Source organism: Zea mays, chromosome 2, assembly GCF_902167145.1.
Source record: "Zea mays cultivar B73 chromosome 2, Zm-B73-REFERENCE-NAM-5.0, whole genome shotgun sequence".
Classification (NCBI taxonomy): Eukaryota; Viridiplantae; Streptophyta; class Magnoliopsida; order Poales; family Poaceae; genus Zea; species Zea mays.
In genome coordinates, this window is record NC_050097.1 from 223,280,501 (window position 1) to 223,294,491 (window position 13,991).

General features: G+C 39.7%; 3 protein-coding genes across 3 annotated transcripts; 1 reads left to right on the forward strand and 2 right to left on the reverse strand.

The window, feature by feature from the left end:
* Nucleotides 1–532: 532 nt before the first annotated feature.
* LOC100280219 (uncharacterized) lies at nt 533–2,954 on the reverse strand. Its single transcript, NM_001329598.1, has 9 exons — nt 2,743–2,954; nt 2,479–2,598; nt 2,318–2,385; nt 1,836–1,944; nt 1,680–1,748; nt 1,547–1,604; nt 1,068–1,303; nt 877–928; nt 533–792 (listed from the first exon to the last, which is right to left on the reverse strand). The coding sequence occupies exons 1-9, from the start codon at nt 2,743–2,745 to the stop codon at nt 725–727; spliced, it is 783 nt and encodes a 260-aa protein (NP_001316527.1). The 5' UTR covers nt 2,746–2,954; the 3' UTR covers nt 533–724.
* A 1,494-nt stretch (nt 2,955–4,448) lies between these two features.
* LOC100285122 (F-actin capping protein alpha subunit) lies at nt 4,449–8,860 on the reverse strand. Its single transcript, NM_001158017.1, has 10 exons — nt 8,592–8,860; nt 8,365–8,480; nt 7,805–7,894; nt 6,619–6,683; nt 6,363–6,524; nt 5,779–5,857; nt 5,608–5,685; nt 5,035–5,109; nt 4,920–4,955; nt 4,449–4,800 (listed from the first exon to the last, which is right to left on the reverse strand). Exons 1-10 carry the CDS (start codon nt 8,701–8,703, stop codon nt 4,693–4,695), a joined length of 921 nt encoding a protein of 306 aa, NP_001151489.1. The 5' UTR covers nt 8,704–8,860; the 3' UTR covers nt 4,449–4,692.
* A 3,556-nt stretch (nt 8,861–12,416) lies between these two features.
* LOC103649348 (calmodulin-binding protein 60 C) lies at nt 12,417–13,143 on the forward strand. Its single transcript, XM_020548641.2, has 2 exons — nt 12,417–12,908; nt 12,986–13,143. Exons 1-2 carry the CDS (start codon nt 12,443–12,445, stop codon nt 13,132–13,134), a joined length of 615 nt encoding a protein of 204 aa, XP_020404230.1. The 5' UTR covers nt 12,417–12,442; the 3' UTR covers nt 13,135–13,143.
* The last annotated feature ends 848 nt before the right edge of the window (nt 13,144–13,991 follow it).

The following is a 13,991-nucleotide window of genomic DNA, read 5'->3' on the forward strand; positions in this document are numbered from 1 at the left end:
TTATCTTTGATTGTGTTGAGTTTGAGTGTACAGGTAGATTGCTCACCTCTTCTCAATGATTAGATTTGTGAAGTTTAGGCTTCCTAAGATCTGTCGACCTCATCTTTTGAACCCAACCGAAGTCAAAAAGCTCATGAAAACCAAAAGACAGAAGACGAGTTGCTTATAGGAGCTATTTGGCTTTTGGAGAGTCCAAAAGCTAGTAATTTAGAAGTGATAAAAAAAAGTTTAAACAAACAGCACCTTAAGCTTGTGTTTATCTGATCGGTGCATGGTATCATAGCCAGATGCCTTGAATTCGAGTCCTTGTTAGAGGATTCATTAAGATGCTGCTTCTTTATTCGAGGCAGATATCGCCTAAACGTTTGGCTATTATTAGGAGTAAACAGACCATAGACTACAAGACCAATTAAACATGCTAAACAAACAATTAAACAAAAACGATATATCAGCATGTAACATTCACACGATGCCACTATGTAGTATTTCAAACAGTCCAATTTGACACTGTTTCGAAGACAGTACGTTGTAGCTCGAAAGAAAATACTGCTAATTTATATTACTCCATATATGTTTGTAGCACACAGCGTGAATACAGAATGCTCATTATGCCCATGGTGCACAACAAACTACTGGGATTAGCCATGACATGGTCAAAAAATAGCATATCGGAGCAGATACAAATGGGACGATTCACCACCATCAACAAAATCTCACTATGGCTCTACACTAGCAAAACAGCATTGATACAGCCATCGTTCTCCGGGTTGTTTGTAACTTGAGCATATTTCCCTGCAACACAAGAAATTCTGTTAATTGAACAGGGTCAAGGTAGGTTGGGTAAAAAGAGCACAGAAGAGTTGGCAGATTTCTCACCCCAAACAACTTTTCCAGCGGGAGTTACCAGACCAAGCTCACTGACATTTACCTGAAAGAAGACCATTGTAAGCAGCAATTTTCGAGGGGTACAAAGAGATAATCCCAGTAAACCATGACGAAAAACTAATATAGTTACTAGTCAGCTACACAGGGTACTACATAAAATGGTAAAAAAATGCTTGGCATACCTCAATGATCGTTCCCCTTGTCATAACACCAAGAGAAGTGTACATTGGACCATTTGGGTTTTTCTTCACAGAAATTATGTCAAGGTTGAAAGTGCACTTCAGCTCTGGGTGAGTCACATGAGCTTTGGTGAAACGCAGACCAGTTGGCCGAATGAACCGTTCATACTTTGGTGGTTTCCTTGTAAATCCAGCTCCAACAAAGGTGGCTTTAGTAACCATTCTCTTCCACTGCTTGGCTGAGTACAAGGAAAAGAAGATCAGCTATATTGTTCAGACCAAAGGAAAATGTTGTGTACTATGTTATGGAACATTTATGAAGTCTTAACAGATGGAACACATTGATTGCTCAAATCAGTTGTCAACTTCTCATGTAGCACATCACAACAGTTCCACAAAGCATATTGATAAGTATCATGCCACATAAAACCCTTTAAACCAATAACCAAATTCCACATCCATTGACAAATCCCATCACTTACTTTTTCGCTTGCCAGTTCGTAGAACCTTGAACATTTCTTCTTCAGCTACAGGCCTGACCTGAAAGGATAAAACTGTGAGTAAAAACTAACCCATTGAAGCAACCAGAAATGGGCGTGCTGTGTTGAGAATCACCTTTGGCAGAGGAACATCCCATTTGCCAGCCTTTTCCTTCCTCTTTTGCTTTATTGTGTTGCTGAGAACCTACACTTCACCAGATATCAGTGATCAATGCCATAAAACGTTACTGTATCATAATTAGCTGGAGAGAAGCCAAGAACAGTAATTCACCTTAGCGCGCTGTGTCTGATCACGATCCAGCAGATACGGAGGAAGAGCACCCTCTTGGACATCATCATCAACCTTCTGTCGTTTATTTGATTCGTCGTGCATTTTCAGGCTGCGAAGAATTCAAAGAGAGGCCAGCGTAAAAACAATTGCAGCCAGAAAGAAGACTTGAAACTGTGGCGTAAGCAGTTTTTCATGCTCACAGGTCACAACCCCTACTCTCACCACTCAGGTTAAAATTTGTTAGCTCATATCATCTACAGAAGCATCCATGCACCAACTTAGGGTTGATTTGGTGACCAAGAAATTGGAGGGGGTTGATTTGGTGACCAGGGAATTGGAGGGGATCAATGGAGGAGGAAACCCAGCCAATTTCGTGGTCACCAAATTAGCCCTTAAGTTGTTCATATCAATTACACAACTATCCACACAGATCTATTACACAAGTACCAACACATAAACAGGAGCAGCAAACAGGCACTTACGTCTTCTTCATCTGTGCCTTCTCAGCATAGCGTTTCTTGGCGAACCTCTTGCCCTTAGCACCAATCAACTACAACAGCACAAGGCACGTGATCATCAACAACAGGGGCACATGAACAACAAAACCAAAAGGGCGTAAACTAATCAGAGGTCAGAAGCGCACATTGCGGGCATCCTTCGAGCGCCTGTGCACCTCGCGGGCCTCGCGCTTGCGCTTGCGCTCTTCGTGGTCCAGGCGCTTGCCATGGCGCTTCTGGTGCAGCTCGATGTGATCTCCCTGCGGCTGCAGCCACAGTCGTGCACGGCGAAAAAATCAAAACGAGTTAATGGAAACAGCGGGGAATACTGAGATGAATGGGAGCTAGCTAGGGGGGCAAGGAGAGGTCTCAAATTCGAGACCGCTCGGAAAAAGGGGACGGGGGCTTACCATGGTGCCGGAACCCTGAAGGCCGGGGTTTTGGGTGGGGAAAGGGAGGCGAACAGGGATATCGGCGTTTAGGGCACCAGTAGTAAGAGCTGCGGCGGCCTTCTGCGCGAGCGGGGGTGGGTGAGCGGCAGCAGCAGCCTCTTGCGCGGTGGAGCGAGCGGCGGCGTAAGTTGTGGACTTGGGAGGCGATGCTGCGCGAGAAGAAGAGGATTCCCACTCCTGATGCCCTAGGTTGTGCTGTATGGGCGGGCGCTACCGTTGTCCGTTTGGGCCTGTGTGGCCCATATAGAATTGGTACTATTCCTAGTTTGTTTTTTTAATGTCTACCTTCGTAAAGCGTGGGTCGGGTTACTAACACATCGGGCTATTTTAGAAACATAAATTGCCTCCGAGATTCGAAACTAAGGTGGTGTTTAGATTCTAGAGACTATTTTTTAGTTACTTAATTTTATTTTATTTATCTCTAAATTGTTAAATATAAAAAATAAAATGTATTTTTAGTTTAAAATAGAATAAAATAGAGCTCCTAGAAACCAAACATCCTCTAACCCTAAAAGGTGGTTTAGATGGTTCTAGGAGGTTATTTGCATGGTTCTGTAAACACATTTTGCTGTTGATTTAGGTCTTATTTAGGAGAGCTTCATTTCAAGAATTATAACTTCGGTTTCCCAGCCTCATCATTAAATAGCTTCAAAAGATTGATAAGACAAGGTTGAAGAGTGTTTGGCTTGCATATAGACTCCAACTTTTGTAATATAATTAATCTGTGTGAGTTTTCTTAATTACCATTGAGAATTAGCAGGTGGCGAAAAAGATGAATCGGTAAGTCATTTACTAATGGCATGTTGAGTAATTTTTGTGCTAATTCATGCGAATGTATGGAAATAAGGTTTTTGAAGCACCCATTGAGAAGCTTTAAAATTTTCATGGAACTGATTTCTAGTTTCTAGTTTCAGTTTTCTTTAAAGCTAGAGCTCGTGGAGCTAGATCTATTTAGACAAAAGAAAATAAAATAAACTTGAAATTTTTGAAGCGAAGCTATTCCAAACAAGACCTAAGTGAGGAAATCGATCTAGTCTATGAACTCAAACCCCTCTATGAATTCCCCCCTTAGACCCGTTCATTTAGCTTGGATCGAGGCTAGGACTATTCGAACTAATCAATGTTAAATATAAATAAACTAACCAACAGTTCCACAGGACTGCTCCAGAGTAAACGAACGCGCTCGGCGCTCTCCAGTTCTGGATGGAGGGGGTTTGAGTTTTCAAACTAATCTTTAATGTAAGTGTTTTTCTAATTAAGAGGGTGTTTAGTTTCTAGAGACTAATGTTTAGGCCCTACATTTTATTCTATTTTAGTTTCAAAATTGTTAAATATAGAAACTAAAACTTTATTTTAGTTTCTATATTTAGCAATTTATAGACTAAAAAGGAATCAAACACCACCCTCTAAAAAGAAACCAAACACCCCCTAAATTTTTTAAACGAATCAAACATAAGAACTACAAAATTATATTGATTATTAATATTGGTAAATAAGAAACCACAAACACCACCCTCGAAGCATTTCCTAATTGTTACCACATATGTGCATCCTTCGTCTGAGCTCAAAGATCAATCTCTATCCAAAGGATAGTTTCGCACACATTCCTTTTGAATGGTCCTTGTTTTTAAACTCATACAGAACACCTACAATAATCCATCAGATTGGAGCATTGATGAAGAAACATATGATTCACACCCGTCAGTAAGAGGCTGTTTGGTTCCTAACGGCATCCAAAGAAACCCTAGGGAAGGCGAAATCTTTTACATCTCCACAAAAAAAAAAGTGTGTTCTTGATTTACAATGGGATTGGGAAGCTCAGAGATGAAGAATGCTGATTACTACAGAACAGCACATGGATATTAAAAAAACACTTGAAGCCATCCGGTGACATGGCCTGCAAAGACTTCATTTTCCAAGCGCTAATTGTTTGGCAAGGTCTCTCGTAAGACTGACTGCCAGTGTGTTATGCCATGGGAAAAGAGTACGGGTCACTGGAAGTTTTCTCCGAAGATCCTGCGCACAAATCATGGAGAGTTTCAGTGCAACTGACACAAAGGAGCAATGATGACGAGGATGACATAGCACTGTAACTGGTATAGGAGCTATCATTCCAAACTATTCACTTATCCTACCTTGAAAGTTGCATCAGACAAATTTAAGTAAGATTCCTGCACATGAATAAAGCAAAACATTATTCAAGTTCATGCTGATGGCTATTTGTTGAATAAACATCAGACAGATTCAGACCTCGAGAGATGACAAATATTCAGACTCGTGATGTCGAATGATGCTAGTTATTGAAACTGCACAGTCGTCAGGTGACTGAAACATCAAACATAAGAAATATTATGTTAGAGGAATGGTTTAAGTTTATTTGACTCTTCACTCCTTTTTTCTTGAGAAAAAGAAAGAAGAGAGAACCAGGTTATATTTCAATGCATTACAGCAAAAGAACATACATGGAATATGTTTTTAAAGTTCTAGCCAACACCTTGTATTTGAGGGGAAAAAACAACACCTAAGGCTAGTTTGGGAGCTCAATTTTCCCAAGGGATTCTTATTTTCCCAAGGGAAAATGAACTAATTTCCCTTGGGAAAATGAAAATCCCTTGGGATAATGTGGTTCCCAAACTAGCTCTAAACAGAATATATAATAACATGTAGATGGAATATTTTGCATTGTACAGTGAACTAATTTGTGCAAGTGAAGCATGTCGTACAACAAGTGACAACCACTGAAACAGTAGCGGGACTAAATGTGAGGTCAAAAAAAGGATGCCATCACAATATTCAGGGCTCAAAATTATTGCATTAAGTAACCTGCATTATGGTGGAGTCCTTGCGATCAATGTTAGTATCCAGCTGGACATTTCCCTCTTCAAAATAGTGAGCATCTACCTGGCGTATATGCAAGTGATATTTACAAAAAATTAACTTCTGTTATATTAACATAAATTTAAAGCTCTTACCTTGTTAAGTAAAAAAGCCAACCTGTATATTTCCTTTAATATCAACAAACTGCAACTCATAATTGAATTCCATAGTCCAAATTGAACGCCAACTGCCATTGCTGGATGACACAATATTCAGTTGACCTTCATCAGAGGCTAAATGATTAAAAAGTCAAATCTTTTTGGAGCACACTTAACAGTTCTATTGAGATGATGTGAAGCAATTCCTCTGGTAGAGAAACAGAAAGAACGGGCAGGCATTAAACAAGTCATAAGGTTCTAGGCCAATGATAAAATAATATACTCAAAACAAACAACAATTCTCAAGAAAATGACACCCATGAAAAATCTGAAGACTAAAAGTTGTATGCTCAAAGGAGTGCAAGGAGACACTGATAGGAAACTAAAGTATAAGGAATTTCCTGAATATAATTCTATAACTAAAGAGAATCTAGAAACAGAGGATCCCTAAATCGCCTTAAAGGCTAAAGAGGATCTGTTAAATTTTTTAGTCTTTTTCTAATGCAGAGCAAACCTAACTGATCCATATGTGCAAGATTTAAGAAAATATGACAAATTTCTTCAGGAATAAGGAAAAGACAGAAGGCATGAACCAGACAATACCAAAAGTTCTGTGGGCTACGCTTAGTAGCAGAAATAACTGCTGCGAAACAGAAATCTGCTCCTGGTCCCTCTATATCCTTTCCACTAGTACAATAAACGGCACAGGTCCCTTTGGGATAAGCTTCAGCAACATATTTTGACAATTCAACATCTAAAGCACACCTGTTTTAATACATAAGATTAGACAACATGTGTGCAGTTGTGATATAATATGGTAACTGGAATAAGTCAAAGGAAAGACGCACAGGTAGTCTACCTAAACTCTTCAATGTAAGCCGATGGAAGCTCTTCATCTTCAGCGGGCCTCAGTTTCGTACAAGTCTTTTATCATGAGAAGGCAACAACAACAATAAAGCCTTTTAGTCCCAAGCAAGTTGGGGTAGGCCATGAGAAGACAAAACATTACAAATTAATACAACCGAGTGACCAAATAAAATCAGTAAAACTGCAAAAGAGCCTTACATCCATTTTTTTTAAATAAAACATGTTACAAATACATTAATGTATTGAGGCATTAAACAACTTATATCTTGCAGGTTTGTCATTATCCAGGCTTAACGCAATCTTTGATTCAAATGGGCCAGACAAAAGCATGTGACAACCAACAAAACCCGACACTGCCAGCGTTTTTTTGGAGGTGGGATCATGTACTCGTGTTTTAACATTCCTCTTACAGTCTGACTGAGTATATCCTCGAAATTTGAACAATTTAAACTTTAATTTAATCTGTGCGCATAAAAACATATGACGATGTTAGTTTAAATCTATTGTGTACTGTGTAGTTTACTTTATAAACCAGAACGGAAGAAACTGTGTGGTCAGATTCTGCAGCGCACAGCTCATGTCTGCTACTAATTCATGTGGGGCATATTGTTTGACGTGAGGACGTGACATATCCCTCATGAGCACGTTAACACGCTGCATGGACTTTAGGCAAGAAATGTTAAATGTAATATTTCGGATGCAATGCTCCATTTATTAAATGTATCATAATATTTTTTTTCTCGAACACGCAGGAGAGTTGCGCATCATTATATTGAGAGAGAGAAAGGTCCGAAATGGACCACAATACAATGCCCAAACAAGACAAAAGAACACAGGGAAAAAGACCAGAACCCTAATACAAACAGGAAAAAAACTCTATACGTATCAGAATATTTAGACCAAGTATTTCAGATGCAATGCTCCATTTATTAAATGTATCAGAATATTTAGACCAAGTATTTCAGATGCAATGCTCCATTTATAAAATGTATCAGAATAATTAGACCAAGTTCAAGATGCTGGAGATACTTATTGCAGCCATGAAGCTGCTCGGTAGACTTTTCTCTAAGATGACTAGATTGTGTGGTGCTCAAGTTTTCTAACAGAATAAAACATCACTTGCACAGTTGGCATCACAGATCTGTTTAACATAACAGGACAAACATGTTTGAGATTACCTGTTTCATATGATCTATACTAGCAACTTGCGCAGTCCTGGGGTCCAGATAATTGTTCTTGTCAATCTCCCCATAAGCTGTGATGATTATCTGCAAGCATACATATTCGATGATGGTCTGGTGTGATTTCAACTATTCTTAGTAAAGTAATATCACTTGGACTTTTGCACCAAGAACGCATTGCAAAAAAAACTCCCTAGTCTCCAACACACCGGCAAGGATGTTCAGGGCGTCATACCAATTTTCACTTGACTCTTATATGAAAAAAAGAGCAAAATGAGTGTAACCATCTGAATACTAAATACATCTACTTATCATGTCATCAACGAGGGATCTACCCAAATGTTCATATAAACAACAAATTAAGCAGTTCACGGGTGCTCCGAGCCTACCCAATCTAAAAACATGGTACGGGGTAATTTTTAGCAATAATTGACGCAAGGGGGGTATTAGTAGCTCTTACAGAATAACTGGTTTAGATCGCGATGCACATAATAAGAACACGAAAACACCCAAACAGATGAGGAAACTGGGTGAGAATCGGCAACAGAGGTGCTCACGTCGCCACTGCGGTCGGGGAGCTCGAGGGACACGAGGCGGGCCTTGTTGTACTCCGGGAAGGCCTCCGCGGCGGCGGCCTCGTACACCGCGTCGTCCCCTAGCAGCGCGCGCACATCTACGCTTCGGACGCCACGCCCCCCACGGCATTCGAGCACGGGTCAGATGCCGAGCTGGATAACAAAGGCAAATAGGGATCGGAGGGAGGGGAGAGGCGCGTGGGGCTTGCCTTTGGCGACGTAGTGGATCTCGCCGGCGGGTGCGTTGGAGAGGAACCAGACGGCGATCTCCCGCTTCTGGCTGTCGCTGAGCGGCTCGCCGGTGCCGCCTTCGTCCGACATTTCGGGGCCCTGGAGCGGCGGCGGTGGGTAGGAAAGAGGAGATGGGAGAAGGCGACGTGGAGTACGCGGAAAGGGTGGAAACCAAACGGAGCGGAAGCGGAGGGAGAAGGCGCGCCTCGTCGCGAGTCGCGACGATTGACGATAGATGATGGTCCAGGACTCCAGGAAGAGGCCTCCAATCGGACGGACGAAGCCTGCAACCTTACGGTACTCGGTAGAGGGCCGATTTAAGACTGTCACCAACCGTTCTTTCTAAATTTCTCCTCCTTTAAACTAGCCTCTCTATATTACTATCTTACATATTGACTAGGTGAATGCCCGTACAATACGACGGGAGTAAAAAAATTGTATGAAACATATATGTTACATTGCAAGAAAGAGATGCAATGCGACGGAAGTAAATTTTTTTGTATAAAACATATATGTTACATTGCAAGAAAGTGACTAAATCAATCTGCATGAGCTCCATCTTTGTTGAAGAAAAGGTAGTTCATCCAAGGCGCCCAACAACATGAATGGCTCTGTTATTGTGAATAGCATATATACATAGTGTCAACATAAGGCAATTTTGAATGATAAGATAGACCATTAAATTGGTTTCACAAAAACAAGGATAACGTAGACCATTAAATTGCATCTCGAAGAAAACTGTTGGACTGATATCTATCTGGTTATATGAAAAAGTACTAATTAACTATCAGTTATGTAACACCTTAGTTGTAACGCGTGAAACCCATTTTAGATATACACACCAGAGCTGTGTAATTATTATGTCGGTTGGACTCTGAAACAAGGCACCAGAAAATCTTGCAAAAGACCATATGTAATTATTACAGAAAATCTTGCACTGAAAAACAAGCCACTGTCCATTGATGTACATGCAAAACGGCAAAAGTATGATGAGCATCATGTAGCTCTTCAGAGATTGATCTGATAACAGCTTGTTAACTAATGTATTTGTATTCGTACTGTCCTTCATTGAGGAAACAGACATCCCAAAGGTGTAAGATATAGAGCCACATGGCCAGTATAAAATCTTTTACCTCCTATATTTTGTTCTTCATAATATGTTGTGAAGAACACTGCAGTCATCAGGTTTATGGAATTTCACAAGTCAGACCAGCCTACATTTCCTAAGTGGCTATTCAAACATAATAACATAAATGGTCATGCCATATCGTGTATAGTCAACAGCTGATTACATATGTCCGGTAGTGCAATCATGGATATTGATGAAGCTTGAGATGGTTCCTAACATAAACATTCACAGTCAACTCTTTCTCCAGAAACCAAGCTCCTTTATCCTCATCATATGTCAAGGAATCCTCATCATATCCACATTTCATGATACAACGAGATAGCAACGACGTGTTTATGTCACTCAATGAAACTCAGAGATGAATTGTATGCCGCTTATCTGTTTGCAGAAAGCTAGTTATTTTGACATCGCAAAATTTCAAGCCATGTCCAGGATCTGACAAACAGAACAGAACAAACTCCATAGCTCACAAATTTTTACAGATCTCAACAACTGAAATACACATACCGAAACACATTGCTAGCGACAACGTACAACATGTTCACTCCATGTTCAGACTCATGGACACAAGTTGTACATCAAAGCAACAGACAAAACAAAGCTGGAACATAGATGAACATTGTCCTATCACTCTATGAGACGACACAAGGTAAAACAAATGCTCCTAGACCATTTGGTCAAAACCTTAACTATGTCCCACGACACACCAGGTGTTGTCGTCGCGATGCCTCTCAGGATGCATGATAGACTATGTCCAATCAAGCAGTCACGACCTGAACAGCGTAAACGTCAAGCCTCTATGCGATCATGGATAAGTGCTCAAATAGCTTGTCGTCCTGCCCGTCAAATCCATCATGTTAGCCAGAGCAACCATGGTACCATCAGGGTCGATCTCAAACAGCTTCTCCATGATCTTGGTGTACACAGTTTCATGTCGCTTCTCATTTGAGGCGATGATGCCACATATTTGTGTGAGCTTTAAGTCATCGAATTCCTTAGCATGATAAGCAGTGTTCCCTTGTGAGATTATGATCGCGCGCTATTGGATGGAGGTGTAAATGAAACCAAGATAAGGATTATTCTTGGTCCTATAATCCTGAAAAGGATGCAGTAAAGGAAGTATATATTAGTCCTACATAGTTATAATCAGTAGAATAGATTAAAAAACAAAGTGAACAAAAGAGAAACAACCAATGACCCAACTGAAATAGAATAATTGTTCAAAATTTTAGAACAATAATTGCTCAAAAAAATGGCAACATAGTGAGTTAATATCAAAAGAAATTCACCAATAACCAAACTCCAAACAACCCAAAATAAACACTTCAGAAGAATGAATGTACATGTCAAGACTTGGCATATTAAATAGACAAGAAAAAATAGATAAAAAAGAGAGAATATATTACCATTCCAGAGCCAATAATATATTGAATTATCTTCTTGGTTTGCCTCATATCTACCCTCCCTCCCAGTGAGCTACATATACTTGTTGAGTAGATCATCACGCCTATTCTCCTCAGCAGTCCATCCCTCGTCCAAACACCTAAGCAGTGGGGCTTGCACCTGTCTCATCTCTAACACCATCAAGGGTGTTAAGCATAGTCTGGTATGTTGGAAGAGCTTCCTCAGTAATCATGTCTCGAACCAAACAAAAAAATCATCAGGGGTCTCCTTGGCACGATCTCTGAACTCCTTAACTTCAACATGAAATCATTCAGATGTTGGGTCAGGGAGAAAATCATGTGGCTGCCAACACTTCTCGACTGACTTGAGATGTGTCAAGATATTATCTCTAGCCGAATCATACTTGAAGATTTTAATCTTGTGAGATGGCATTGAATGTGTAATCTAGACATGTACCTCCCTCGGAGGAGCAAATGGCTTCTTATTCTCGATCTAGAACAATTTTCAGGAAAAAAGTATAATTAATTGTCAGATACATATTATGAAACAAGTTTAAATTTAGGAGAAGACGGATTTGGACATGTAGCAATTGGTCACATGATTGTGAATTGGTAATTTGGTATGGAATTTTGCACTTGGTGTCCCCCTTTTTTACTTGAGCCATTTTGAGAAAGTAGGAAGAGGACGCAGGTGCAGGTGAACACTTAAGAACCTTAAAAGTCTCAAACAAACTCTAAAATAGACTATAAACTATGAAACATACTCTGAAAAAAAACTCTGATGTCATTTCATTATCTATAAACTAAGAAACTCTGCAACATACTCCAATTAACTAAAAAAGACAACTCAATTGGCATTTCAGTTACCATAAACTATAAATTTCTGAAACAGACTATCACTAACTGAACACTAAATGTCTGAAACAGACTCCAACTAATTGAACACAAAAAATCGAGTTACTATATATATGGTGAAGATGGACTGACACAAATACTCAAGAATATTTATATTTTTATCCCATTTGTTTTAAACAATAGCCTTACAACACAGATGACTGCATATCCAACACACTCCCACCGCCAAGATTTCCCTACAGATCATGAGTTTGAAACTACGAACTTACTATTTATGGACCTTCAATTCGCTTTCATGGAGCCTTTTTTAAGAATAAATCATTTTCCTTCACTTGCCATTCTAAGTAGATTGCAATCCAAATAAGGAATCATGTTGATGCTAACAATTTTTTCCTCTCCTTTTAATATAACAGGCCTTCCCCAAAGCGAATTGAAGGTTCAAATGGAAGAACTCTGCAACTCGAATTCCGAACAAGGCTATCACTTCCCCCTTTTTACTGGAGGAAAAGTTGAAGGGGAGCAGGGAGCTGCAATTCATGTTGTTTTGTTTGATGCTGGCACTGGCTGTGTTGTATCCTCTGGACCAGAGCCGTCTGCCAATCTTGACATCGTTGTTCTAGAAGGTGATTTCAACAATGAAGATGAGGAGGGCTGGACCGGAGAAGAGTTTGGCAGTCACGTTGTGAAGGAGCGTGAGGGAAAGCGGCCTATTTTAACTGGTGATCTACAAGTCACACTAAAAGAAGGTGTGGGGACAATTGGGGAGCTTACATTCACAGATAACTCTAGCTGGATAAGGAGTAGGAAATTCAGACTTGGCTTGAAGATTGCCTCAGGATTTTGTGAGGGTGTTCGCATTCGTGAGGCAAAAACAGAAGCCTTTATGGTTAAGGACCATAGAGGAGAATGTAAGTCCCAAAAATGTATTTGTGTGCTGTATTCTCACTTGACATATATCTAAACTATTTCAATTTCATTTATCTAGTGTACAAGAAGCACTATCCACCTACACTGAAAGATGAGGTCTGGAGGTTGGAAAAAATAGGGAAGGATGGGTCATTCCATAAGAGGCTGAACAAATCTGGAATATCTACAGTTGAGGATTTCCTTAGGCTTGTGGTTCGGGATCCATAGAAATTACGCAGTGTAAGTTTGTGTGTGCGGTGTTATTAACTTATTCTTACTATACTTTCATGTGTTTTGGTTGCTGGTTATAAATGCTGTTTTGTGATAGATACTTGGTAGCTGCAAAGATTTCCTTTCATTTCTAACTGTGTGTACTTTTACATTAATTTGTACCCATAATTTTTTGGACACATGTATACGGTTACATGAATTTTGCACTTTCAATTAAAATAAATTATTGTTTTGTTTACATTTAATGTGGGTCATCATTTTTTGATTTGCCATAGCCTCAGATATATCAGACCTGCATTCATATAAGTAGGATGTAGCTGACTGAAATATGTCCCTTCCAACATCAAGGTATTTGCATTCTTATAGGCAGGATACAACTAACTGGAATGAGTATCAAAGCATGCAACTTTTATATCTACAGGTGAAAATCAAATGGATCACATACCAATAATACTAAAGAAATTACACAAGGAACAATGTTTCCTGCTTGTTCACGCATCAAGAGTTGTTGATCCCCATATTTTACATGGTGGGCTTGTGTGTGATATAAGTTACTGGAAATTTGGAGAAAAGGAAAGAGAATAGGTCAAGACTAATGAAATAAAATGGGATAAACTTTTCTATAATCATTTATGATAGTTGCGACAAAAGACAATCTGAACCACTTCGAATCGAAGTCCATGTTACTCCCCATCTAGGTAAGTTCAGTTTACTTTTAGTGATCAAGTACCTGCTCTTTGACCACCCAATCTGAACAACTTTTAATGTAGAAAAGTGTGAACGAACAATATAGACAGTGCCAACAGGAACTAAACATTTGATTGGGAGGTTTCTGACCTTGATCTTTGCCAGCA

Bases quoted from the DNA above. Each gene is read 5' to 3' on its own strand.
- LOC100285122 (NM_001158017.1), bottom strand. From the start codon at position 8,703: ATGTCGGACGAAGGCGGCACCGGCGAGCCGCTCAGCGACAGCCAGAAG. The intron at 6,525-6,618 runs GTAGACTACCTG...GTATTAAAACAG, and splicing joins GCTTACATTGAAGAGTTTAG to GTGTGCTTTAGATGTTGAAT. The intron at 5,686-5,778 runs GTTGGCTTTTTT...CATATACGCCAG, and splicing joins ATATTAAAGGAAATATACAG to GTAGATGCTCACTATTTTGA.
- LOC100280219 (NM_001329598.1), bottom strand. The intron at 1,945-2,317 runs GTAAGTGCCTGT...AATTCTTCGCAG, and splicing joins AAGGCACAGATGAAGAAGAC to CCTGAAAATGCACGACGAAT. The intron at 793-876 runs GTGAGAAATCTG...CTTGTGTTGCAG, and splicing joins CGCTGGAAAAGTTGTTTGGG to GGAAATATGCTCAAGTTACA.
- LOC103649348 (XM_020548641.2), top strand. From the start codon at position 12,443: ATGGAAGAACTCTGCAACTCGAATTCCGAACAAGGCTATCACTTCCCC. The intron at 12,909-12,985 runs GTAAGTCCCAAA...TCATTTATCTAG, and splicing joins TAAGGACCATAGAGGAGAAT to TGTACAAGAAGCACTATCCA.